The following is a 26,588-nucleotide window of genomic DNA, read 5'->3' as shown; positions in this document are numbered from 1 at the left end:
ATGCAATGTAAACTTCCATTATGTTTTGCGATTTACAAATTATAAGCTAGATAGTTGTTTCCGCTTTATGGTCTTTACAGTTTGTTTAACAGATGCATTTAGTAAAATTCTGTTTAACTATGGTCTGTAGGGATGGCTCTGCGAACTCCTCCGATGGAAGGAAAACCCCAGTCCTGAGAACCGCACTCTATGGGAGAACTTGTGCACAATACGACGATTTCTGGCGCTGCCTCAACATGAACGAGATGCCGTGTATGAAGAGGAGTCAAGGCATCATCACAGCGAGCGACTCCAGCATGTGGTACAGCTTACCCCTGAGCCAGTGCAGGTTAGTAACCAACTGTGACCAGCATTCATGCAGTCTTGACTGGGCAGACAGCAGCACTATGGATAAATGTGCAAATACAATAACAAGAATTATTTTTGTGTGTGTGTGTACAAAAGCTTTATCTTTTATTGTCATATTAACTTGATAAAAGAAAGTCACAAACCATCTTAAAAAAGAGCAACAAATCATCTGTGCTACTGTAGATCATGGATTCTAATTGTGCAGCAGGACATATGCTTATATCCCAAGCATTCCTCTTGGCTCCCATTCCACATTGAAATAGGAAGTGATCTAGGATAAGTAATGGTGTGTTGTCCTGGCATTAGTATGGATTTTCATTGGCTTCAATAATGTCCACCACAAGCTATACACAGCAATACTGGATTCATATGTACCTTTAACAACCCAGCAATGGTAGGGAGCCCTGTTATGCCGATCCCTTTGCAATAAATGACTTATCTCTTCTACACTGTAGGGTTAAATGACCATAGCAGAATATCATGCCAGATCAAAGCTTTGACAGATATTTTGATTAGGTTGCCACATTTTCCTGAAATGTCTGGCTTTCTAATATCTATAATTGTTCTTCTGGCATAAAGCATTATTTTTATTGGCTGGGCCAGTAAGATACTGGCAAGTTGGTTACCCGGTCTGTTGATAACTCCTCAGCACCTCAGAGACTTTCTCTCCAATTACTTCTGAGGCCTTTTCAGCCTCATATCTCATATACTTTTCACTGGAGAGCCTTGTCCTGGCTTTTTCATAGGCTCATAAGACCTGCCTCTGGGTTTATCTGTAATAAGCCTTATTGCTGGAGTAGATATATCTCTAAAAAGTAGATAAGGCAAAACTCATACAACATACATGTCATTTAAACTCTTTTCTATCAAAATAAGTTATTGTCACTGCTGTAAAAAAAACAAAGTTTCAGATTTGTTGGCAATCATTTTGACATACTAAGAATAAATGTATGTACAAATGTAAAACAATGTATAATATTGTACAACTGAATTTGCTATTGAATTTCAATCAAGTTATATGAATTGCAGAATTCTTGATAAACACGTTTTTTTGACTGACACCAGACTAAAACCTGCCTTGTACTTAGGTGGAATTTCTTAACAAAGCCAAGAGCGATTCAAAGGAAAATGATACCCGATTTGTAAGGAGGATTTATATTTTGTTTATATTTCCTTTACATCAAGTAAAGTCTATGACCATACCGTAGGTCATTGGGTGCATAGAACATTCATGCTTTTGTATATGTACATGTTGTTGGGATTTGCTACATTGCTTGCAAGTTCAGGCATTCAGTAGACCTGAGATTTCCTTCGATACCAACAGCACTTGCACCATATATTTTTCAATTCTAGTTGAACTTGCTACTTAAGTGCTTGTAGAGACAGTCTAACTAGAACATGGGCCCAGAACTGGAAAGACAACACCTTTTAGGGCCTAAACCATCACAAGGATGGTCTAGGAAACTGTAACATCCCTCCTGGGCATTCCATAATTCCAAGGATAATGAAATGGGAATTTCAAGACTATATTTCACATTACCATTTAGAAAGAAGAGGAGAAATAGGGAAGAGGAGGAAGGTTTAAAAATCCAGGACTGTATCACTATTTCCCTAATAACATGGGGTTGGTTGACATATCTGAAGCCTATTCCCCTCCTAGAATCTGCTGGGTCTGCTGTCTTTATCATCACACATTTATCATATATATCACATATGAGGAGCTTTCTCTATTTCTTCTGCTAAGTGATGCACCATAGGTTCACCCACTCATGTATCATATACACACTGCTAGGCTCACATAACTGTCTCTTTAAAAGTAGGCACATGAAACAAAAATCCTGCTTATAATTAACCTATGATTCTCTTTAATTACACTGATCTAACAGAGCTTTAATATTTTATTGCCCAAGAATATGACATTATTTGCAAATTTCTGCATGCCTGAGGGGGAAGCGTTTATATAGGATGGGAAACTCAAACCACCAGGTCTGCTGAGGCCAGTATTCCATGTTTAAAAAGGTCAAGTCACTAGTACTGTCTATGAATTCCTACACATTCTTCATTACTTCTTGCATGTCAAAAAAAAGTTTTATTTATTTATTTTTTTTTACCCAAAGTAAAATATTTCCCCTAGAATTTCAGTATAACTGCCGCCTGGCACCCACTATGTAGTGTCTACTGCAAGTTGCCAGCCAGGCAACTAACCTAGTGAAGAAGTGGAGAGTGCTATACAGTAGGTCACATGAATTCCTCGCTTTAGTGTTAATGTGCCACTTAGCTTGTTTAGTCTGCAAGCCAGTAAAGGTGCAGACCACATACCAGCCCTGTCATCCCCTGCTTTGAAAAATGGCAAATAATAAATTGGCAAGGCTCACCATTACTACATTACGTTGAAGGTGGCCAATTTTACTCGTCTGTATATTTTTTGCATTTTTTTATTGCGACCAGTTTAAATAGACCAAGCATCACTGTATGTAAGTGGCCTACAAAAGATCGTTCTGAAGGATCATCATGGATCAGTCAAGTTCAGTTATCCAATGACCACCTTGATGTGATTTAAACATTTGCATCATGCTCAAAACATTCTCTGCATATAACAAATATTACCATATTGTTGTATTCAAATACAATATAAGAATAATATATATATATATATATATATATATATATATATATATATATATATATATATATATATATATATATATATATATATATATAGTTTTCCTCCTGAGGCTGGGTGCTATGACCGGGCTAATGAGACTGAGACTGCCAAACAACCAGTCAGGTTGTATATAGGTAACAGTTCTCTATAGGAGCATCTTGTACATTTATTATATGCTACACGTGCCTTTTGTAGTGTCATAGAATTTGATGTAGGCAATTCTGGAAAGTAAAATGATAAGGGGAGAGGGTGTATCCCATCTGAGCCATTACAATCAGTGATTTTACTGCTTATACAGTGTATGTAGGTGTTTTTTGGGTAAATGAGTTTACAAGTGGTTAAAAAGGCAGGGATTATTACCTTGACTAAGTACTGTCTCTTTGTATCACGGCTATCTTTTGCAGTTGATCAGGTGAGAGTGCACATGTGACAGCTATCGTGAATAAGATGATAAATACAAGATATGTTATCAAGGCCCCAGCACACCCCCTCAACCATCTTCTGTGATATGCTGCCAATCAGGGCCTTTAAATATGGTAATGACTGTGGAATTTGTAGAATGTGACAGCACCTGCATGTCCTCTATTGTTTACTTTAACACCCCCTCCTCTGCTATATTAGACACTTTAGGTATCCAGCTGCATTATAACCAGGAAGTGAGTGTGTACTGTACAGCACTTCAGTAATATACAATATGATAAATGCATGGGCAAATGCCACAGGTCAAACATACTGCATCATGACTGTTATTAATAAGGGTAAAATAAGGTTGGCCACTGATTAAGCATTAAAACAAAGTGAAAAGGAAAATAGTGACAGCATACTGTAAATAAAATACTAAAGAAATTATAAATATTTCACTTAGCAGTGTTCATTCATGTTATGAAGGTTTAAGAATCAGATATATGTCACAAAGCACTAACTAATGGATGAAGCAATCTTGCCTTTGGGCATGAGGACTATAGCCCACAGCTTGCTAAAGAAAAGACCCTTTCTGAGTTTTTAACAGCTGATACAAAGGTTTACCATTCCTGGTAACTATTTTACAAAGACAGCAATCTTATTAAGATTGGGGAAATTAGCTTTTTCAAAGTTTTTTCCCCCCAGGTAAGTCACCCTAATTTCTGTACTCGCGAAAATAAGTAGTAGAAATGTACCAACACAGAGCAGTGTCCTGAGTGCAACATTTTGATGGAAAACACCATTGAGGGAATGCAATAAAAGTCTCAAAGAGCAAAGCAATCTGCACTAATAAAAATTTGCATTTAGCAATGTAATACTCTTCCTTAAACTGTTATTGCAAATTTTAATTGCGCTTTGCCCACTTTTAAGAAGAGCTTGAAGGTGGCGTAATCTTTTGGGTAAAATATAACAAGTTTTTCAGTAAGAAGTTTTATTACATAGACTGCGCACTGGTGCAAACTGTAAAATTCTCAAACCTTCATTCACTGTCTAAAGTGATCCCTAAACAGTTTCCCGGTTTCACAAAAGCTGTATTAAATTCACACAATGGAAAATTTGTTCTCACAACATAACTTTTCGCATTGCAAATATTTTTTCCATTACAGACTTTTATTACATTCCCCCATACATCTTTTGGATCAAACACAACAACTTTTTCAGTAAGAAGTTTTATTACATACACTGGTGCAAACTATAAAATTTGCAAACCTTCTTCCACTGTAGGAAGAGTTCTTTATACAGTTTCAGAGTTTGTAAAAGCTATATTAAAACTTGTGCAAAGAAAAAATTTTTGCACAAAGAAATTTGTGAATATATTTTGCATTACCATTCTCCCACATGTTTTTTTTACCCATGATGCAGTAATCCCCCCCCCCAGAATTCCAGCATAATTAATGGTACAGGCTACTTTGTATCCATTGCAATTTGCATCTAATTTCATGTTCACTTAGATAAACTCTGGATTTACCACTACCTCCAGACTGATAGTGATTGTTAGTGATGATCGAATTTATTCGTCAGCCATGGATTTGCAGCAAAATTCTGAATTTCGCCATGTGCAAATTATTTTGCAAAACTCCAGTGAAAATTTGCCACGGGAAAGTTCACAGAGAAAAAACGCCCATAAGAAAAAGCGCCCATTGACATTAATGTATTTGGACAAAAAAGTCTCCTTAAGAAAAAAAACGCCCATTGACCCCTCACCGCAGATTGTTCCAGCGAAGTTCCACACGTCCTTCTTCTGCGTCCTCGGTAAGCTGACTCTGAGATCAGTATTTCTGTGCATGCGCAGTTGGAGCAGTTTGCCGGTTTGCGCAACTGCGCATGCATGGAATTACATGGAAATTGCTGATCTTGCAGTCAGCTTTCCGAGGACGCAGAAGATGGACGCATGGAACTTCGCTGGAAGAATCTGCGGCGAGGGGTAATTATGGAGTATGGGGCATCTTCTGGGGGGATAGTTAGCCTGGGGGGAGGAGAAAGGGGGGTCTACCTGGTGTGGGGGGTACGGGTTTTTTTCAGAACAGGTTGATTTCTCCTTTAATGCATTTGGACAAAAAAGTCTCCATAAGATAAAACAACCGTTGACTTTAATGCATTAGGACAAAAATTCTCCATAATAAAAAATGCCCGTTGACTGTAATGCATTAGGACAAAAAAGTTTCCATAAGAAAAAATGCCCGTTGACTATAATGCATTAGGACAAAAATGTATGGATGCACTGAATCCACTATTTTGGATTCGGCAGAACCCCCAAATCCTGTATGAAAGATCCAGCCGAATACTGAACTGAATCTGAAACCTTAATTGGCATATGGATTTAGGGGTGGGAAGGGGAAAACATTTTTTACTTCCTTGTTTTGTGACAAAAAGTCACGCGATTTCCCTCCCCACCCTTAATTTGTATATGCAAATTGGGATTCGGATTTGGTTCGGCCGGGCAGAAAGATTCTGCCGAATCCGAATCCTACTGAAAAAGGCAGAATCCTGGCCAAATCCCAAAACGAATCCTGCATTTGGTACATCCCTACAAAAAAGTCTCCATAAGAAAAAACGTCTGTTAACTTTACTGCATTAGGATAAAAAAAGTCACAATAAGAAAAAAAAGTCCGTTGACTTTAATGCATTAGGACAAAAAAGTCTCCATAAGAAAAAACACCCATTGACTTTTATGCATTTGGACAAAAAAGTTTGCTTCCAGTTTAGTGGTTTGTGCATGCATTCATAAAATATAACCTTGTGTTTGTTCTGCAATTCATAATGCAAATGTATGAAACCAATCTTTTACAGTTGACATCAATAAAATAATCCACAGGCATTGTATGCTGAAAAAGGTATACAGTATATCATTATAGGCACATTCTAATTCTTAAAACCTTTGTCAGCTACAGTAGGACTTGCACCTGAGAATGGTTATAGGGAACCAAATAATCTTGTGCCAATAATTGTAGCTGTGCTGTAAATTGTAAACACCAAAAATTCCTCTGGATTATTTCAGTGTTTCAGTGTTTTATATATTTAGTGTACATTTGTGTTTTCACAATTTGTGAAAGCCTTTTTTATTATCATTTCTATCCACATTTTACTTTGATCTTTGCTAGTGATTTTGGACATGCCATAACTTAATGATCTCCACTCTCAACCCCTGTTCTCAACTTTTCACATATTGGTAAAAGGTATTTGCATTTAAACCCAGGCTTGTTAACCAGACAGGCCTTGCTAATGCTTACGATTTCTGCAGGGCTTATGGCTGTTTTTTAGAGGGGTTCCTCATTTTTAATCACCATTTATCTTGGTCTTTAAATGCCCTCCAGCTTTTTAGAGGTTATTTATACTATTCTCCAGATCTCTGCACAATGTGACATGTTACATTGTAACGCAAGGCTGCGTTTGGGGCTGTCAGCAAGTTTTTAAAGCAAGCATTAAATATTTATTGTGGTCGTGGTGCACAGAAATGATGGCTGGAGCTGAAGCCAGCTGGTAAGAGATGGCAGCTTACTCTAGAGAACCACAGTCATGGTGCAGGCAGAGGAGGGTCATGCTAACAAAATGCAATATATTAACCATTTTTAAAGATAGGACAAGCAGATACACTGATTGGACAGAAGCACCATTAAATCCAAATTCAAATTTATTTTATTTTACTTGATTGGTAATTCATACTGAATGTTTTCTCCACACTGACTTTGTCATATACCTACAGTAGCCTGGGTGGTAAATATGTTCATCTTGACAAAAAGTATTTTTACACAAGGGATTGTCCAATATATATATGTATAGTTATATCATTCAGGAAAGCAGTTCTGCCATTCCTTATGACTGGGATTCTGTTATAAAAAACAGAATCAGCCTAAGTAATATAAGTAATATAGATTGTCAGGCCTTTATCTGAAAAGCTCAGTGCTCTGATATAGCTCAGAATCTTATAAGAGCCTGTTAATAGAGCCTGATTTATATAGAGATAATTGCATCATTGTATTATTTCTTATTTTTAAATAAGGGATGACTGTATCTCTTCAAACCATTAACAGCAGGGCTCAGGAAAAGGAATAGAAATAGGTAGGGAAGATTGAATGGGAAACATCATTTTTAATATTGCAGACCTAGGGCAATTTTTACTATGCCTCATAAAATTCGGTGTATTTTTTTCTCTATAAAATGATGGCCAGGCAATGAACCTATCCTGCTAATTTCTTCTATTTTTAGATATATCATTTTGTCATCTTACATAGAATCTGTTTCACTGATTTGTGGTTTCCCAGTGGTTAAAAAGCTATTGCATACCCGTTATTATTAAAAAAGATAAAGCACTTATATAATTTTCTCTTCTAGAAAACAGACTTCATCTGTTTCTGTATATAGGGGTCCATAATTACAGGTATTTGGGTTTAACGGAACATTTTTCATAGACCCTGACACGTGGGCAATGTCTCTAAACTGTAGCCAATTTTCTAGCCATTTAAGCTTAATGATATTATCATGTGATATTACATCACATGACAATATGATTGCTTTCTATTTCCTATGGGTAAATTCAGGCAGGAAATGTTATTGCTGAGAATATCCTAAATTCAAGATTTGATGAAGGTCCAATCAAAAGCTGCCATAAATGCCCGGTCAGATTAAATCTGACTATACAACCATAAATGTACTGTATGTATAGCAGCATTTCACCTTGGTCTAGTTATTAGACCATTCAGCAATACTATATGAAAACAGAGAAATAAAGAAAAAGTATACAGTATCTCTTTAATAGATGGGATTACTCCTGTATTGTCTGTCCAAACTGAAAAGGTCATCTGCGGTGTTGAGTGGATGGTTCATAAACAGATGAGCAAGCCAGAGGAGCCACAGGCCTTCATCTCTTTCTGTTAGATTTGATCATTCAGTCCACTGTCTCAAACAAATGGACATGCTATGTAACCATGTCCATGGCTGAGTAAATCCCTTATTTATCCCTATCCCTTATTTATCCCTATGATTTATTAATCCCTTTGGCCATCCCAGTTTAGATGGATACCTGTCGGGTGGCCTGATCTATCTGATCCCAAGTCCCAGTATCCATTGTACTTCCATGTTGTGGTTGGCAAAAGCATAGGATCAGAGAGAAAGATTATTTAAGAAATCCAAGATTTCCTGACATGTTTCATTTACTGCCATTCAGTCAGTGGGTGGGAGAGAAACCTAGCAATATGTTACGCAAAGAGTTAAGCCATAGTACAAATTCCAATTCATGGCTGTGATATATTAGAGCAATTTCTGGGTCTTTAGCCCTTTCAAGGGTCAATTATATACCATAAATATCTCATTTTCTCAGCGTGTTGTTTTAGTTATCATGCTCTGTTTTATTCCCCTGTAGACAAAGAAAAAGGATCTAAAAAAATATTTTGGCAGAGACAGGCAGCGCTGTGGAGCCCCTAATAAAAAAATTAAAATACAAAAGCTACATTCAGAGCACAAATCAGACACATGACTTCAATAAATGTGCCAGCCTTTTAAAAGTAGGATAGCTTGAAAGCTCCTATTTATGACTCTCTAACGCAGAATGAGGTACAGTAGGATTTTGGCCGCTGCAAATGTCTGCCTCTCAGAATAGTTTTTGTTTTGTACTTTTTCCTTATGTTTCAGATGTAGCTGATAACATTACAATTCTAATATAACAAGGATATTTAGATTACTGTAAATAAACTTAAGTACTTAAATATGTTGTGTTGTTCCTTAGAATGGCCACATATGGTCTGATTCCAGTCTGATATGATCGACTGACTTACTGGCTGAGTAATCCATTCCAGTGGAATTTGCCACACACATGTATGACCTGATGGCACTGATATGATTGCTTGGGAAGTGGGAGGGAGGTGTGGCCTTGTCACTTTATGGCAGACTGGTACTCTCCTTCATCAATAGGAAGCAGCAGTTTACTGGATTTTCAGTACCGACTTGCCGGCTCTGATCCAATCAGATTTCATGATAGTCTATCATGAAATTGTGCTGGTTTTCATTTGAGTTGCATATTTGTTAGGGACATATTTGGAATAGCCACTTGTTTGTATTGAGAACTAAAGGGAAAATATCTTATTATTGTCTTTACAATATCTTGGTGACTTAGGTAGGTACACAATAGGGTTGTGCCTATTATCTACTGGATTATATAGTCCCTTATGTTCCATGATCACATGTCACCTGTGATAAACTGCTTGGCTAGCAGTGGGTTAAATTATTCTGCTTTTTTAATTTAGGTAAGGTAGTCAAACAAGCACAGTAACCTCTAGTACATTTATTACAATATGGAAGGTAAGTCTGGCCTCCTCCATGCTTGCTCTCAGCTTAGACAGGAAGAGGGAAACAGGAATAGGAACAGAAATCATAAGCAGTGCTGCCCTAGGCCTGGCCTTGGTGGCCTTTCCACAAATCCAGGCCTGATCATAAGACAATGGCAAAAGAGCAGGAATGCCCTTAACCAAAATGCCCACACAAGCAGACTACTACATTACCCAAATCAGATTCCTACTATCTTACAACTGTCAACTTTTATTATTATTTTATATGGTGTTCTTGGTACATAGCTTGCCGACATACAATTTGCCATTTCCTTGTATCATAAGAGAAATAGCAGATATGCTTTTACTCTCTGTAGTGACAGAGCTTTCTCTGGTGTTATAGATATGCCAGTTATCCCTTTGCAGCCGCACTGAATTCAAGGGGCACACCTGCCCTAATTTGGGCCATCAGTCATTTCCCAACCATGCAGATGTAAAATCCTTTATAGTTGTGAGTGATTCTGCATGAAAGTTTTACAAGTGGCAAACGTGAAACCTAATCCATGCTGTCTTTATGTGCTAAGGCTTTCATGCAGGTGTGCTTCACTCAGTTTTATGATAGATAAACCTGTTAACATGCACACAGCTCTCTGCTGCTTTGGAGGCTGCCGTCCCAATGAGTTTTCCATATTCTGACTCTGTCACTATGAATTACAGTATTATATTGGCTCAGCTGTAATGTTGATGTGGGCTGAAAGGCATTATGCAATACACAGTGCTATAAAAAAGGACATGTTACTATTTGTTACTAAACAGTTACTATTTTGCTTTAGGATATTAACAGGTAAATCAAAAGCCCCTGAATGTGTAATATACTGCAAAGTATCTTCTGTAAAGCAAAAAGTGAAAATGTTCATAATACACACAAGAATGCAAGAGTTCAACCTGCACTAAGGAAATATGGTAGGTTTTATACAAATATCACCTTCAAAACACTAGGGGGTCCATTTACTAAAGTGCAGTAAATCTGACTTTAAGTTTCCGCATGTTATCGCTGAGAATATTTTTATGCCAGAATATTCGCAGCGACTAAATTTACTAAACAGAGATACGCTCAGAAGTCATTGCGATCACTTGCAGTAACTACGTAATTTTAGCGAGTTGTGAATTTTCTGGCGAAAAATTTAGTTTTTGCGAATATTTATGCTATAAAATAGTCTTGTTTTATGGCGGTTATTATGGCAATGTTTACTGTGACATTTATGGCCAGAAATGCACCTTCAAAACTCATAAACTTTATTGACTGATGATTATACCATCCAACAACATCACCAGAGTGACACCAGAGTAACACCAATCAAACATGTCTGCATCATATAAACCCTTCTGCCAATAGAATCATATGAACAAGAAATCATACCAGTCAATCTCTTTGCTTCATAGAAATGTACAGTTTAATGTAGCCAATCACAATGAAACCAAAAAAGTGAAGAGGCTGACGAATCCTTGGACTGTGATGCCGCTGCCAATAATACACCTCTGAGCTGAAACTGCTGCTGTTGCAACAGATAGAAGCAGATGCCAAAACATCCTGTCAGCAATAGCTACAGATCTCTCTCCTGTCAGCAAAGAATGATCGGTAAAAAAAAACAGTATTATGGGATATTTCCTGCCCCTTGAGAATTTTCTGGCGAAAAAAATACTTTTACGCCACTACATAGGTGGCGGTAAAAGTTTGCAAATATTCTGGCGTTAATTTTGTCTTTAGCACATTTCGCTGTTTAGTAAACCATGCGATAATGCGTACGTAGCGTTATTTTCAGCAAATGCGATAACTGGCGAATAATTATTCTTGCGCAAGAAAATTCGCAAATTTATATTTACCGCAGGTTAGTAAACTGGCGATAACATATTTGGCGAAAATTCTGTCTATATATTGTGCGAATATTTTTAACGCACTTTAGTAAACGGACCCCTAGGTCTGATATTGTTATACTTACTATTAGTGATGGGCGAATAAATTTGGCAGGCGTGGATTCGCCATGAATCCACCACAAAAAAAATAATTAGCCACACGTCAAAATTGACGCGTGCATAAAAATTATTCAGACGCCCATTGACTTTAATGCATTTGCACGTATACAAATTGTCGCTCTCATCAAAATGATTTTGACTCCCCTTTAACTTCAATGTGTTTTGCAACTTTCCAACAGACAGAGAGATTCGCCCATCACTAGTTGCTATTATAATATCTACACAAGACTAAGTTTACAGGGTAATAATACCATCATCAATTATGGTTTATGCTGCAAAGCTTGAATCTAGTAATCTAGAAAGCAACTATAGGGGTGTGTTAAGCCGAAGATGTAATATGTCTTCCACTTTATAGGAAGAGATTGTTATTAGAGGATGGATTCTTTTCTTAGAAACTTGGTGATAGTATAAATAAATCAGTTATGCCTAGCTCCCAATTTCCCAAACAAGCAGGACATTTCTGGTTTACTGAGCCCAAAATGGACAGAGTCTACTTGGATGTGGGAAGGGTGTAAGGATTATGCTATATATACTAGGCATATATAATTATATTATTTTCCATTGATTGGGGTACAGAAACAGAACAGTCTCAGACTTGTGGAGACCTATTTATCAACATCTTAATGGTTTTAGAAACCATGACTACACTCACTTTCTCTAAAACCATACATTTCATGAGATTTATAAAAAGAATCCTAACTGATAAAGCATGAAAAGTTGTGAAAACTGCGACTTTTCCGACTTGTGGCACGAAAACAATAACTTTTTTGTATTATCGCACAATAGCCAGTTTAAAAAACACCTGAAAACCTTGAAAACCACAAATCAAGGATCTTCCAGTTGTCAATAATCTGCCAACGACTTTTACATGATTTCGACAGGTCTAAGCTGGAGTATTTTCGTATTCGGAATTGTCACAGTTTTGTTGCATAATAATGCCCAGAAAAGCGACTTTTTTAGATTTTTGGCATCAAAAAGCACGACCCCAAAAAGTTACGTTTTAATAAACCCTTGGTTTTTTAACCGAGAAGTGACCCATCATTATTTAAAATACTGAATAATACATACACCCTTTTTCCATTTCTGCACAAAAAAGTTAAAATATTTATTTATCTTGTTGCTGAAATAAGTACTGCATTCGTAAGGTATGATTTCATATGGAACACTTGGTAATTAGCAATGTTAATTAAAGCAATGCTTTACCACTACGAGCCACTGTATAAAAACCTCAAGTTGTGTGTGTGCTGTTCCCTGGAGATGGCGGTTAACCAAGTTACTTTTCTCTTCTCTACTCTACTCTACTAAAAATGTGCCTTAGGAACTTCAGTGTTGGAAGTGAAAGAGAAGCTTTCCCTAAGCCGCGTTGGAAACATTAATAAATCCACAATAAATAAATTCTCATCTAATGAAATAACTGGTTTTCATTGGCACAGGGAGAACTGCACACCACATCACTACATGAAATAGCTTCCGCTTCTATTTGCAAACTTGGCTTGCCTGAAATTCCTTTGTGAGCATTCATTAATACAATCCTCCATGACAGCAGTTAATTAAATTGCTTTCCCTTGTACTAGATTCATTAAAATAATTTGGTGCAACTGCTTCTGTCGACGTTATGCTCACACCTCTTTATTCTGAGTACTAACATTAGTTAACTCCAAAAAGGCATAATAACCTTTTGAATAATAATAACAATATTAATAAGGCATAATAACCTTTTGAACAGGCACCAGGACAGCACTCTACTTCAGTACAAGATAAATGCAGGGCACCAAAGAACATTGGTACTCAAGTGCTCCTGGCTTGCATGTTTTGAATGACACAAACTGTAAGCTAGGGGTGTGTTAGGGGATGTGTTTCCAGCCTCCTAGTCCTCTTGTATGCAACAGAGCAACATATAGAGATAGGTGCGACTCTTTATGCACTGTTCTAGGAGCACACAGAGTTGTGCCTATGGGCCCAAGATGCACATTCCATGAAGGCAAATTGTAGAAAAACCATTGCAGGCAGTTTGTAGTCATTTTTTACTTTTCATGTTTCCCTTTTGTTGTAAGCATGCCCGATTGTGTACTATTGTTTTTTGTTGCTTTATTGTACTATTGTTTTTATTCTTGCATTTTGGAATCCATTTCTTGGTGTATATCCTGAATCCATTTTTCTGGCATGCAACAGAAGCCCAATCTTGCTTTGCCATGGATTCTAGATTTAAATCCAAGACCAGAGCCATATCCTACAGGTCAAAGCAGGATCAATTATTCTTTAACTCAATGGGTCATTAATAGTTACTAAACTGCTACCTGAAATGCCAGTGACTGATTTAATCATTTAAAGGCAAAAAGTATTTCAGTTGCAAAGTTCATTTTGAGAAAATACACATTACATTTAGCCTGAATCAATCTCCAACTATACATTCCCAAACTTTTGTTTCGCAAAAGCAAATGGTTTTCCCTTGAATAGATGAACATGAGTGAGAGTGATACCTGTTGTCTCAGTACTATTCTACTGCCTTTTTATATCAATGTTACCTCTCATTACTTGCTGCAATCAGTGCAGTCAAATTCAACTCAATTTGATTTTGAAAGCAGTGATTCAATAGAAACAACAAAAATGATATTATTCATAGGATATGGCAGTCAATAGGGATGTAGCGAACTGTTCGCCGGCGAACTAGTTCGCGCGAACTTCGACTGTTCGCGTCCGCCGCAAGTTCGCGAACGTCGCGCGACGTTCGCCAATAGGCGTTCGCGTCAAAATCGTTCGACCATTCGACCATTCGGTCGCTAAAATCGAACGATTAAAATCCTTCGATCGTTCGAATCGAACGATTTTCGGATGTTCGAAGTTCGCAAACTGTTTGCATTTTTTGCCGGTGTTCGCGAACGGCGTTCGCGAACACATACTCGGCGGTTCGCTACATCCCTAGCAGTCAAATGCACCGCATAGAAGAACTAGACCTCATGTAAGGTTACATAGGTACATAGGTCATTTGGGTTGACAGAAGACCCTCCAAATGATTGCCTAAGCAAGAAGCTGAGCTACTGCAGATATCTTGTAAGATTTGCATTTGTACTGTTCTTAGCTGGAGTGTATTTGCATTGATGATGAAGAGTGGAGCAGAAAGAAATCAGTATTAATAGTTTATTGGCAGTTTAATGTCTTGGCACCTATTGCTCCTATGAAATATAATAAACAGGAAGCCGAGTGATGCAGAGCCGCTCAATAATATTTTCAATCAAAACCTTTCAGCAGATTGCAAGGCAACCTTCTTGTAGAAGCATTCCATGTGTGGTTTAACCCATATGCTGCCACTGGGAGATGAATTTGCAACAGGACTCCAGATTAAACATTATCATATGGAAAATCTAAAGTCATACTGACCAAATACTTTGGGGCCTGCTAACTAAGTGAGTGCAAAGAACTATAAATGGGTGCAATTTACATTGATTTCTTTTACACTCCAACCGATACAACATTCTTTCACAGAGTTGCAGCATAAATCAGGCTCCCATTTTCAAACCAGATACTCAGTCCAACCCAAAAAGATGCAACTTGTGTCTGCGATGGAACAGGCAGCGTGGATAGGTGTGAATTCAATTGCATGTGATTGAACTGATAGAACGTTAGATATAGCACCTGTAGGTGTAACTTGCAGTCGGAAAACTGCCTGACCAAGACAGGTGTTCAGTAAAGGGTTCCTTTGTGTTGACATATTCTTTTCCCTGCACCCCATATACCAAAGCAGGTACTTTAAGCACATTGGCACCCTGCTGTAGTTTAAATCATATATAAATGTGTATGGTAAAAATGCACTCACTTTGTGTGTAGTACAATGGCTAGCAACACATGCACACTTTTTAAAATCTAGCTAATGTCCAGTATAATGGGAAAACATGTTTTTTTCAAAATGCATCAGTTAACAGTGCTATACCAGCAAAATTCTGCACTGAAATCCACTTTTCAAAAGAACAGATTTTGTTTTAATTTAATTTTGAAATCTGACATGGAGCTAGACATATTGTCAATTTCCCTGGTGCCCCAGTCATGTGACTTGTGCTTTGAAAAAACTTCAGTTACTCTTTACTGCTGTACTGCAAGTCGGAGTGATATCACCTCTCCCTTTTCCCTCCTGGCAGCCCATCAATGGAAAGGAAACCAGATAACAGCTCCCTGGTAGATATAAGAACAGAACACAATAGTAATGTCCATGTCCCACTGCTGCACCTTGAATTACATTGAGTAGGAGAAACAATAGTTTATGTCAAAGCAGTTCCATTGTGAAGTGTTGGCTCTTTCCGAAAGCACATGACCAGGCAAAATTACCTGAGATTCCTGCCTACACACCAATATTACAACTAGAAAAATACACTTGTTGCGATAGGAATTACATTTTACATTGTAGAGTGAATTATTTGCAGTGTAAACAGTGTAATTTAGAAATAAAATCTACTCCATGAAAATCATGACAGAATCCCTTTAAGTTCCATAAAGCATTGCAGGTCTTTCTGATAATGGGTTAACTTCCCAGTAGCCATAAGGTTAATGGACAGTGCCAAGAGTGTGTGGTTTGTATTTAGCCTCAGTAATTTCTACATTTAGTTCCTCTAATTTTTGCACCATGTACCTAGATCACACTTGATAAGCTACAAAGGCATTCAGGAAGCAATGGGGGCAGGTTGTGGTACCTTCTAACTGAGAAACAGCTGCTCGCAGAGTTGTGGCAGAATACAGTGGTGGGACAGCTGGAGACACGTTTATCACTTTTGGAAACTGGGACTCAGTTTGTTGGGTGGGGGTATTGGGGGACTCTGCTGGTGAAAGTTCAAGTACATTTACTTTGTAGGATGAAGTTCTATTGTAGGACATATTTATGCTTATTTCTATAAATCTATTACAGTGAAGGGCCATTTATTATTAAAATCAAATGAGAATTCTACAGCACAGGTGATATAGTGCATGCATGTTTTAAATGTATGGGGCCCCATTTATTATTATTACGGAGAAAGGTGCAAATTTTAATTGCACCTAAATCTTTGTGCTCTCAAAAGGTTTGCAGGATTTTTCTGTATGCACTATATATGTGTGTGTGTGAGGTAGACAGGACCCAGCGGGCTTACTAGAACCCTGTAGTTGCCTCCTGCCTATGGTAAGAATTACATATTGGGAGCCTATTTGGGGTTCTTGTTATCTAAGAACAGTTGCTGAACTGCAGTTTGATGATGCACAGAGTAAAGAAGCAGAGTTCCCTGATTCTGTATTCTTCAAAATCACATTGGGATATATAAGAATGGAAAATAGTGCTATATTTATGAAATATTTAACTTAAAATAAAAGAATAAAATGCAATTTTTGAATTTGAGCTTACCGAAGAAATGACATCTGTGCAACAAATAAAATATTGGCCTATGCTCATTATTCAGCCTTGAAAATTCTTATATTGTCTTTTTAAGGCTAACAGTTATACTGAATCTATTCATCAGACACATTATTGCTTTGCAGTATTGCAGTGACCCTTCCTTACATAGACAAATGACTTATGGTTAAAACAGAATGAAATAAGTGCCTGGTCTCTCAAGCTAAATTATATGCATTATGGTTTCTTAGGTCAAAAATGTGTTTCTCGTATTGTTCGTGCTATATGAAATAACATTTTCCTATTGTATTTGTTCATCTTTATAGTTTCTGTTCTTTTTTTATTGCTAATAATAACAGGGCAACAGAGTGACCTACCAATATACACTGAAAGCACATTTGATAAGAATTGATTAAGTTCTGTTAATTTCTAAAATATGTATTTTTCATGTCGTGAAAATACACTTTACATAGGAATATCTCACTCTTTAGTTATTGTCTGATTAATTTAGAAATTTAAAGAGCAAGTAATACTCTTTAGGGGGAATGTAACAAAAGTTGGTAACAGAAAAACTATTCTCAATGCGAAAAGTTATGCCTTTGGACTAATACATTTTGCTTTGCGCAAATTTAATATAGCTTTTGCCAACCCGGAAACTGTTTAGTGACCACTTCCGACAGTGGAAGACCTTTGTGAATTTTATAGTTTGCGTCAATGCGCAATTGTTTTTTTCTTTGCAACTTTAATTACATTCCCCCCTTTAAATTTAGGCAAAGGGCAAAAATACACAAAATAAGCAATTATGAGAATTCCCATGAGCATCCTTCTTTTAAGAATGTTCATTCGGGGACCTTCCATTGGTTGCTGAACTAAAACTCTGCAGACAATAAATATATATCTACAGTAGAACCCCCGTTTTACATTTTTCTGAGTTCCAGGAAAATGTAAAATCAGGGAAATTTGTTAAGCAACTTATTCTTCAAGTACTCAAAAGAGTTTTACTATGAAATGCAATCTTTACTTTGTTAATGACAAGAGATAAGCATTGCAGCATTAAGGTTACACTATGGGGTACATGTGCAAGGTTTCTCTGTCCGTCACATGAACAACCTAAAGTGATTTGTGCATAACTGTATGAAGTGCTTTCTTTACTAATTAGACTTAAAATCTTAATTTTACTAATAAAAACATTCAGCTATTAATAATAACAAACAACCATTTTGGGAGCATCAGGACAAAATTTGGGTAAAAATTCCAGGAAAATATTATAAAAGTTCGGGGGAAAGCACCTATTGAAATGCTTTATAAATTGGTAGGACCACAAAAAAAACTGCAAAATGCGGGAAACTTAAAATCATGGTATGTAAAACTGAGGTTTCACTGTGTATGGAAAAATAGAAGCTTTGCCTTTTTAATAATTTTGGTTTGCTGGCATCCTATGATCCTAGTTGGAATGCACACATTTTTGATACTGTATGTCTGGGCATTTTTTAAGGGTTTCTTAAGTAATATTCTAATGGCATATTTATTATGCTGTGTAAAACGAAATTTGCCAAAAAGCGGTGTAGAAAGCTGTGTAAAACAAATGGCGAAGGTGTGAGTACGTTTTTTTCCATGGGAACACCAGATTTGACACCGTTACTTTATATTGCTTGCAGCGGAAGTCACATAAAAAAATGCATAAAAGTGTTATGCGATTTTTTAAACAGTGAAGCGTGGTGAAATGCGGTGTATTATCCTGCCATATTGTACACAGCATAATAACTATGGCCCTTGGTTTAATCAAATTCAGCCTGGGCAGGGATGGCCCATAAGAAGCCCTTTATTGCTTCAGAGGCAGTTTATGTAAGCAATGACCAATATTTAGTTTAGGATTTTACTATAAATATTTCCTAGCCAAAATACTAAAGAATTATATGGTATAAGGCAACTTAGTGGCTGACTTAACAGTATATGGCAGGGGTCCCCAACCTTTTTTACCTGTGAGCTACATTCAAATGTAAAAAGAGTTGGGGAGCAACGCAAGCATGAAAAAGTCCCTTGGGGTGCCAAATAAGGGCTGTGATTGGCTATTGGTAGCCCCTATGTGGCTATGGCAGCCTACAAGAGGCTCTACCTGGCAGTACATCTTGTTTTTATACAATTAAAACTCTGAAATTCAAAAATAAGCACCTGCTTTGAGGCCACTGAGAGCAACATCCAAGGGGTTGGAGAGCAACATGTTGCTCACGAGCTACTGGTTGGGGATTACTGGTATATGGTATCCCATATATAGTAGTGTTTCTTTGTCGGGTGAAATAAAACTGAGAAAGGAAAATTTAATATTTAAGCAAAAATACTATCAATTTTAAAATAAATTACTAAAGCACATTATATATTTCAGATGTTCATTTTATTAATACCAATGCAAATTATTGTTTTCTTTGCTACTAAACTGATATTTTATGTAGTATAGCACAGATTAACCCTAATGGGCACTGGGTTTACAGATTTAACTGTAACTGCATCAAAGAACACACAGTAAGTACATCTCAACAGGAGCCCTAGTTCATATAATCACAATTATTAATCTGTGCTGTATAAAAACAATATCCCAAATCTGCCACAAGCAACTCGTTCTATATTAAAAAAAAAAATTTGACCAGGGCTGGATGAAATTGAACACAAATTTCCATGTCTGACTTCCTACCGTTTTGCACGCTGCTATTGATTTCCTTGACACGCTCTTTTTATATTGAAGAACGCGGTTTTTCTTTTCTTTTTTTTTTCTTTGGGAACCCGCAAGGGGAAACAGTAACAAAAAAAGGTAATATTAAACCTGCCTGAAGTAAAAATGTAATTTAACACCTGTAGTATACAATTTCACGTTGTAAATATCTATATATATACTTCTATTTAATAATGGACAGACTCTCTTGGGTACTTGACCTTTGCAGCCTGAAAAGATCAGAGATTAACTAGTATCTCAGAACGATCTTTTTGCTTCCAGTAAAATGCATTAGAAATTAAATTGTACTTGTTCCACTTTGAACTTCATCTATCTGCTATAGAACATGAACAGGCTTCTTTTCTAGGGCCATACAATTTTGGACACTACTGAGGACATTATACAAGTGTCACATAAACATTTTCCAGTGCTGTACGTTCAAATCACCTTTATATCGTATTTAGTGATGGGCGAATTTATTCGCCAGGCGCGAATTCGCGGCGAATTTGCGCGATTCGCCACCAGCGAATAAATTTGCGAAACGCCGGCGAAAATTCGCAGAAAAAATTCTTATTTTCTTATATTCAAAAACTGGCGCCGGCGTCGAAAAAACGGGCGCCGGCGTCAAAAACGAGACACCGGCGCCGTTTCGCGAATTTTTTGCCGTTTCGTGAATTTCGCGCGAACGCCGCAAATTCGCCCATCACTAATCGTATTTACCGCAATACATTGTTCATGCAGGGAGATGTGGCAACAAAATATTTTAAGGCCAGAATACAAAACTTGTTATCAATGAGCCTTCCTACCCCCATTGTTAGTTATATCTTTATTGGTTCCTTTACTGTGTTCTGCTCACTAGTAAGCTTGTAGAAAGTGTCAGATGCTTAGGGGTTCAAACAAAAATCAGTCAGTCAGGGGTATGAAACATGAGTCCTAAAGTTGCTGCATTTGATCAGTGTTTGTGTTGGGTTGAGCCTAACTACAATTTGCAGAGAATGAGATAGTTGGAACAAAATTGCCCCAATTTGCCATTATGTGTTGTATTATTTATTTCTTTAGAGAAATAGTAGCTAGTTAAGATGGCACACACAGTTCCGCTGCTTTATAGTTTATAGCTTTTAAAGTAAACTGAAGATAAAAGGCATGATTAACTATTTGATATTTTATTAAGAATGACATAACAGACAACCGCCTTGACATATGTTATAGATAGAATCTCTCAGCCAGCAACCATAAATGGGTCGTTTCTGACCAAAAGCAAAATACAAGAAATGAATTTCCGAGGACATAGCTGTCTTACTCACTTTAGCTCCACCTTCCATATGAAACAATGACAAAACATCTGAACTACAGGCACAGTGGCTTGTTAATCCATTGTTAACCCTACCGCCAAACTATTGCTTATAATGCATAATGCATATCGCTGGCATAATGATACAGTGCATTATATACTTTTGCTCAAATTGTTCCTTCACTATACCACTTCCTTCCCTCCAGGCAGCGACCATTTGATTTTACACATGCTTTACAGCTGGTTTCCATTCTCTCCTGCAGAACATATTTCAGCACGCAGAGATTGAAGGCGAGACGCTTTATCTGCTGTAGTGAACTTTCAGCAAGCAAGCTGATAGTCTTTCTAACATGTTTTATTAATAGCATTTGATTATATCACGAAATGTGTACAGGCCTTCATTGGCAAAAAAGATATTTATGTGCATTGTATTACGAAAGTGCATTGTAACATATATAGTATTTTTAGATAACGCTGGGGGTTTATTTACTAAACTCCAAATGCAAAAATCACAAAAAAATTCATGATTTTTTTTTTTATAAAATCTGACTTTTAAAAAATCACAAATTTTTCAGAATTTATTTAACCCCGAGGATGGAAACGTCTGAATCTGAAAATCCGGCATCTCAGACCTGTCAAGGTTGCATATAAGTCAATGGGAGAAGTCCCAATGATTTTTTGATGTGCGCTGGGTTTTTGGCAATACCCCGAGTTTTCGGGCAAAATTGAAAAATGAAAAGTGAAAAATCAGGAACATCGGATGAAAAACCTGAAAAAAATCGTGAAAATCAGATTTTTTCCCAAAAACAAAATTTTCGGGAATTTTCGGGAAAGTGTATTAATAAATAAGCCCAAAAAACCCGTGCGGATTTGGTTGGAGTTTTTTCAGAAAGTATTGAGATAAATTCGGACATTGATAAATAACCCCCTAGTAGTACATGTATCCCTTATCCGGAAACCCGATATCCAGAAAGCTCAGAATTACGGAATGGCTGTCTCCCATATACTCCATTTTATCCAAATAATCCAAATCTTTAAAAATGATTTCCTTTTACTCTGTAATAAACAGTAACTTGTACTTGATCCCAACTAAGATATAATATAATGGAAAGATCCATTATCCGGAAAACCCCAGGTCCCGAGCATTCTGGATAACAACTTTTCTTTGAATTTCTTCAGCGCACTGCCAACTTTAAAGTAGATTGGTGCTTCTTTCCTCAAAGACTTCACCGCACGTCTTTAACATGAACAATTAAATCAGATGAGTGAGGAGAGCAATCCAAACAGCAGAATACCTGCTACAATGTGGTTTATTTGCAACTACACACAGTGTACAGTGTCTGCAGTTGCAAATAAACCACATTGTAGCAGGTATTCTGCTGTTTGGATTGCTCTCCTCACTCATCTGATTTAATCATTCTGGATAACAGGTCCCATACATGTACAAGAAATACAAGTGTAAGGTTTACATACTCATAAAAGTCATTCATTGACAATGCTATCCATCTTTTAACGCTTACCACACATATGCAGATGTGGCCAATTTGGTCAGATTAAACCAATTTACTTGATTATAACGTGCTGACGTTGTATTATAAATTCATACTCTGGCTAAATCTAAAACATTTCTTTCAACAGATACTTTTAGGGCAACAGCCACAGCCAGCCAAAGAAACCTCACCTCCACGAGAAGAAGCTCCGACAGTTCCACCACCACCTGAAGACAGCTGCACCAAAAAGCCAAGATCTCGCACTAAAATTTCACTGGAGGCTTTAGGCATACTTCAGAGTTTTATTCATGACGTAGGTCTCTACCCTGACCAAGAGGCCATACACACTTTGTCAGCCCAACTCGATCTGCCTAAACACACCATCATCAAATTCTTCCAGAACCAACGCTACCATGTCAAACACCATGGCATACTCAAGGAGCACTTGGGAATAGCGGTGGATGTGGCAGAATACAAAGATGAGGAGCTGTTGACAGAATCAGAGGAAAATGACAGCGAAGAAAGCTTGGAAGACATGTATACAGTTGAACAGAATGAGGATAATAGTGGAAAAACAAAATCTAATGTATCTGATGTGGACCAGAGATAATACAGATTTCCCTTAAAAAAAACATAGTTGCAATACAAAGACACAATGACACTTGCTATTTGTTATGCTCTCGCTTTCTGCTACTAGGAGAGAGCAAGGAACAATGCGTTTTGGTACTGATATTGTTGGATTTTTCCTTGACACTTGAGCGTATAAATGATACCCTACTGGAAACAAACTAGTAAAAAACTATATATTCGATCTTCTTGCACTTACGGTGAAGATTCAAGTAAATTACGGGACCTCACAACAGATAAAATCAATGAAGGAAACTAAAAGTATATGTAAATATATATAATATATGTGTGTATAGGTATATGTATGATATATATATATATATATATATATATATATATATATATATATATATATATACACACAAATATACACACACAAATACAGACACACACACATATATGTGTGTATGTATATATATATATATATATATATATATATATATATATATATATATATATATATATATATATATATATATATATATATATATATGTAAGTCCAGTCTGGTGCACTCAGAAAAACTGTAAAGATATCACCTGGGTGCCAGTCAAAAACAATACTCATAGTTCACAACAATAACCGCACTCACAGGTCTTTCTCAAAATTGACAAAAAAAAATTTTCATTCAATGTTTCAGCGTTTCTGCCCCTAGAATCAAGCCGTCCTCAGGAAGTGAAGAAGACGACTCGATTCTATGGGGCGAAACGCTGAAAAAAATTTTTTGTAAATTTTGAGAAGGATTTGTCAGTATGGTTATTGTTGTGAACTATATATATATATATAATATAACATGCATAGGAAGACTGTATAGACTGTGAAATGAATTTATTAAACACCAGACTGGTTTATGTATTAAGACCACTTAGCAATGAGAGACTATGGGAACTCTTACAGACAGGCTGTCATTGAGTGGAAAAGGATAATTTTTGAGTCTATATTTCCAGCTGTGTTTATCTTTGATTTTTTTATGCTTTCTTTTTATCTGCTTGGTGGGTTACAGTTATTTAAAAGAGGCAATAAACAGTGTAGAATATAAAATAAATTAAAAGGTCATAGCATCTTTCAAAAACAGTATGGGTAAAAAGCCAATGTGTTTAAGGTGCTTAAAAACATCAGAGAGCAATATTTTGAAAGGGCCCTCTGATTTCATGCACAGTGGCATTACACTGTTTTGTAGAATTTTATCATTGTTAACTTTTGATTGAAATGTTGTTTTCATTGTCATTTAGTCATTCATTGACCCAAATCCATTCCTAACAGCTGTGATGGACACAGGTAATCAGAAAAGCAGGAGACAAATTGGGAGTGTGAACTACGTGTCATCCTCAGGCATATTTTATTTAGTTCCCCTAATGGCTAAATGACTGGCAGTCTGTTTGACCCTTCAACGACTGACAGTTTTAAATACACGTATATGGAAACACAGATCCAGTGAACCATGGCAGCTTGTAATGACACCATAGTTGAAAGGAACCCATACGATGTTCCAGCACCATCATAAAACTAGAAGAAGTTTGATACACAGCAGGCCCCAATCAAACTAAAGACCTCACTGTCTTTAAAGAAACATTCCTGTCCTTGGAAAACCAATTTGCCACTTTAAAAAAACTACACTTTTTTGTTTCCTTATATTGTGTTAAATATTATTGAAGTGGCTGTGGGTCAAGTCAAATGGGATAATTCATAAAAAAAAAAGGAATATAAATATTAAACGTGTGCATATTTAATTGCTGGTCATAAACACTTGTATCTACATTTGTTGTGTTGTCCTAAAGCACTTGATGGAATTTATCATTACCTGCCAAGTTGGCTAGTAATATAGCAACGTTCTCCAGCTCATACCATGAGACCCAATTGTATTTTTATAAAACATATGGCTCCCTAAACATGCTTATTGATATACATTCTTTTTAGTAGAAAGCAGAGTTAGGTAAACCTGTACTGCAGGTTTTGCAGAGCTGGAGCTAGGATAGAATAGGCTGCGAGGGAAAGCATTACAAGGTAATATATATTAGTCCCTAATTGTTGTTTAACATCAGCATGACCTGCTCTGCCTCTACATTGACACCAGGAAGGTGTTTCTGAAGGTTTCATTTGGAATTAGTCATTCCATTTTTTTTCAGTTTACACTCCATATTACATTAATGACAGAGTTTAGGCCTGGGGAGTAATAGCTGGTTGGATTTCTATGGTGAGGACAATAGAGGACCACTTACTGGCCTCCAATACTGCATTAAAACATCAGGAGTCAAGCTGCTAAGTAGCAACCATCATCCACACCCTGAGAAAAGATTCTGAATGTGCAATATGAGGCAAAGATTCAATGTTACTGTTATTTATATACTTTGAGGGTTACGAGGTAATATATGGCAATGGCTGCCATGGTACAGTTAACACAGCAACCACAGCAAACAATGAGAAGTTAAGTCAAGTTAAGTAGCAAGTGTCTCACTAGTTGCTATGGCTTGCTGGACCTGGGCAAACATTCCTCATGTTACTTCACAAGCACATTTGTTTTCTCCATTGGCTGCTGTGCAGAGATCTCGAGATTACTTACCAGTTATAAGTGAGATTACTGACTATCACAGGTTTTACAGTTGTATATTGATATTAAAAATGATGTGTGAAACTAAGTAAAAATTATCTGTACTAATCTGTGAATTGTGCAGTCATTCATTGTCAGGAAATTGCGCTGCTCGAGTTTCTTTCTTGTTACTTAATGAAGAACAATGTTCCACCACCAAAATGAAGGCCATCACTTGTTCTAGAAGTGAGTTGAAACCAACAATAAATGCATTAAGATAATATATCATATAAATGAAAGGACGGTATTCTCATGGTGGTCACTGTGCAACTGTTTCTGGCCAGGTATGTCTGCAGAGTTCTGAATAGCAGTAGGTGCAACTTATGGCCTGGAGCGAAAAACATTTCCTCGAACCACTATAAGTTTGTACCATTAAAATATATGTTTGAATTTCAAAGTTATTTTTCGTTTTTGAAAGCAAAATACTTTGTCTAGTGATGGGCGAATTTATTCGCCAGGCGCAAATTCCCAGTGAATCTCTGTGTTTCGCAAAATTGGCGTGAAAATGTGGCTGCGTCAAATTTTTTTGACGCTGTCGACAGTTCCAATGCCAGTGACAATTAAATGGATGCCCATTTACTTTAATGGGTGTCTAAATTGTCGGCGGTGTCAATTTTGAATTTTGCGGGAAATTCACGAATTTGTGGCGAAGCAAAATGGGACAATTTCATCCATCACTGACTTTGTTCAACACTTTTATTTTGGTCAGTACTTTTGGTTGTCTTAAATGGTTGTGGATGAACGTAACGTATAAGAATCATGCCATCTG

At 36.9% G+C, this 26,588-nt stretch overlaps 1 protein-coding gene across 1 annotated transcript in view; it reads left to right on the top strand.

The window, feature by feature from the left end:
• Positions 1 to 23,217, top strand: part of satb2.S (SATB homeobox 2 S homeolog) — a 104,543-nt gene extending 81,326 nt beyond the window's left edge. The window contains 2 exon segments of the mRNA NM_001280619.1: positions 131 to 328; positions 22,756 to 23,217. Coding sequence (NP_001267548.1) covers positions 131 to 328; positions 22,756 to 23,217 — 660 coding nt within the window.
• The last annotated feature ends 3,371 nt before the right edge of the window (positions 23,218 to 26,588 follow it).

Source organism: Xenopus laevis, chromosome 9_10S (genome assembly GCF_017654675.1).
Source record: "Xenopus laevis strain J_2021 chromosome 9_10S, Xenopus_laevis_v10.1, whole genome shotgun sequence".
NCBI lineage: Eukaryota > Metazoa > Chordata > Amphibia > Anura > Pipidae > Xenopus > Xenopus laevis.
The sequence above is the reverse complement of the archived record's forward strand: the minus strand, read 5'-3'. Positions and strand labels throughout refer to the sequence as shown.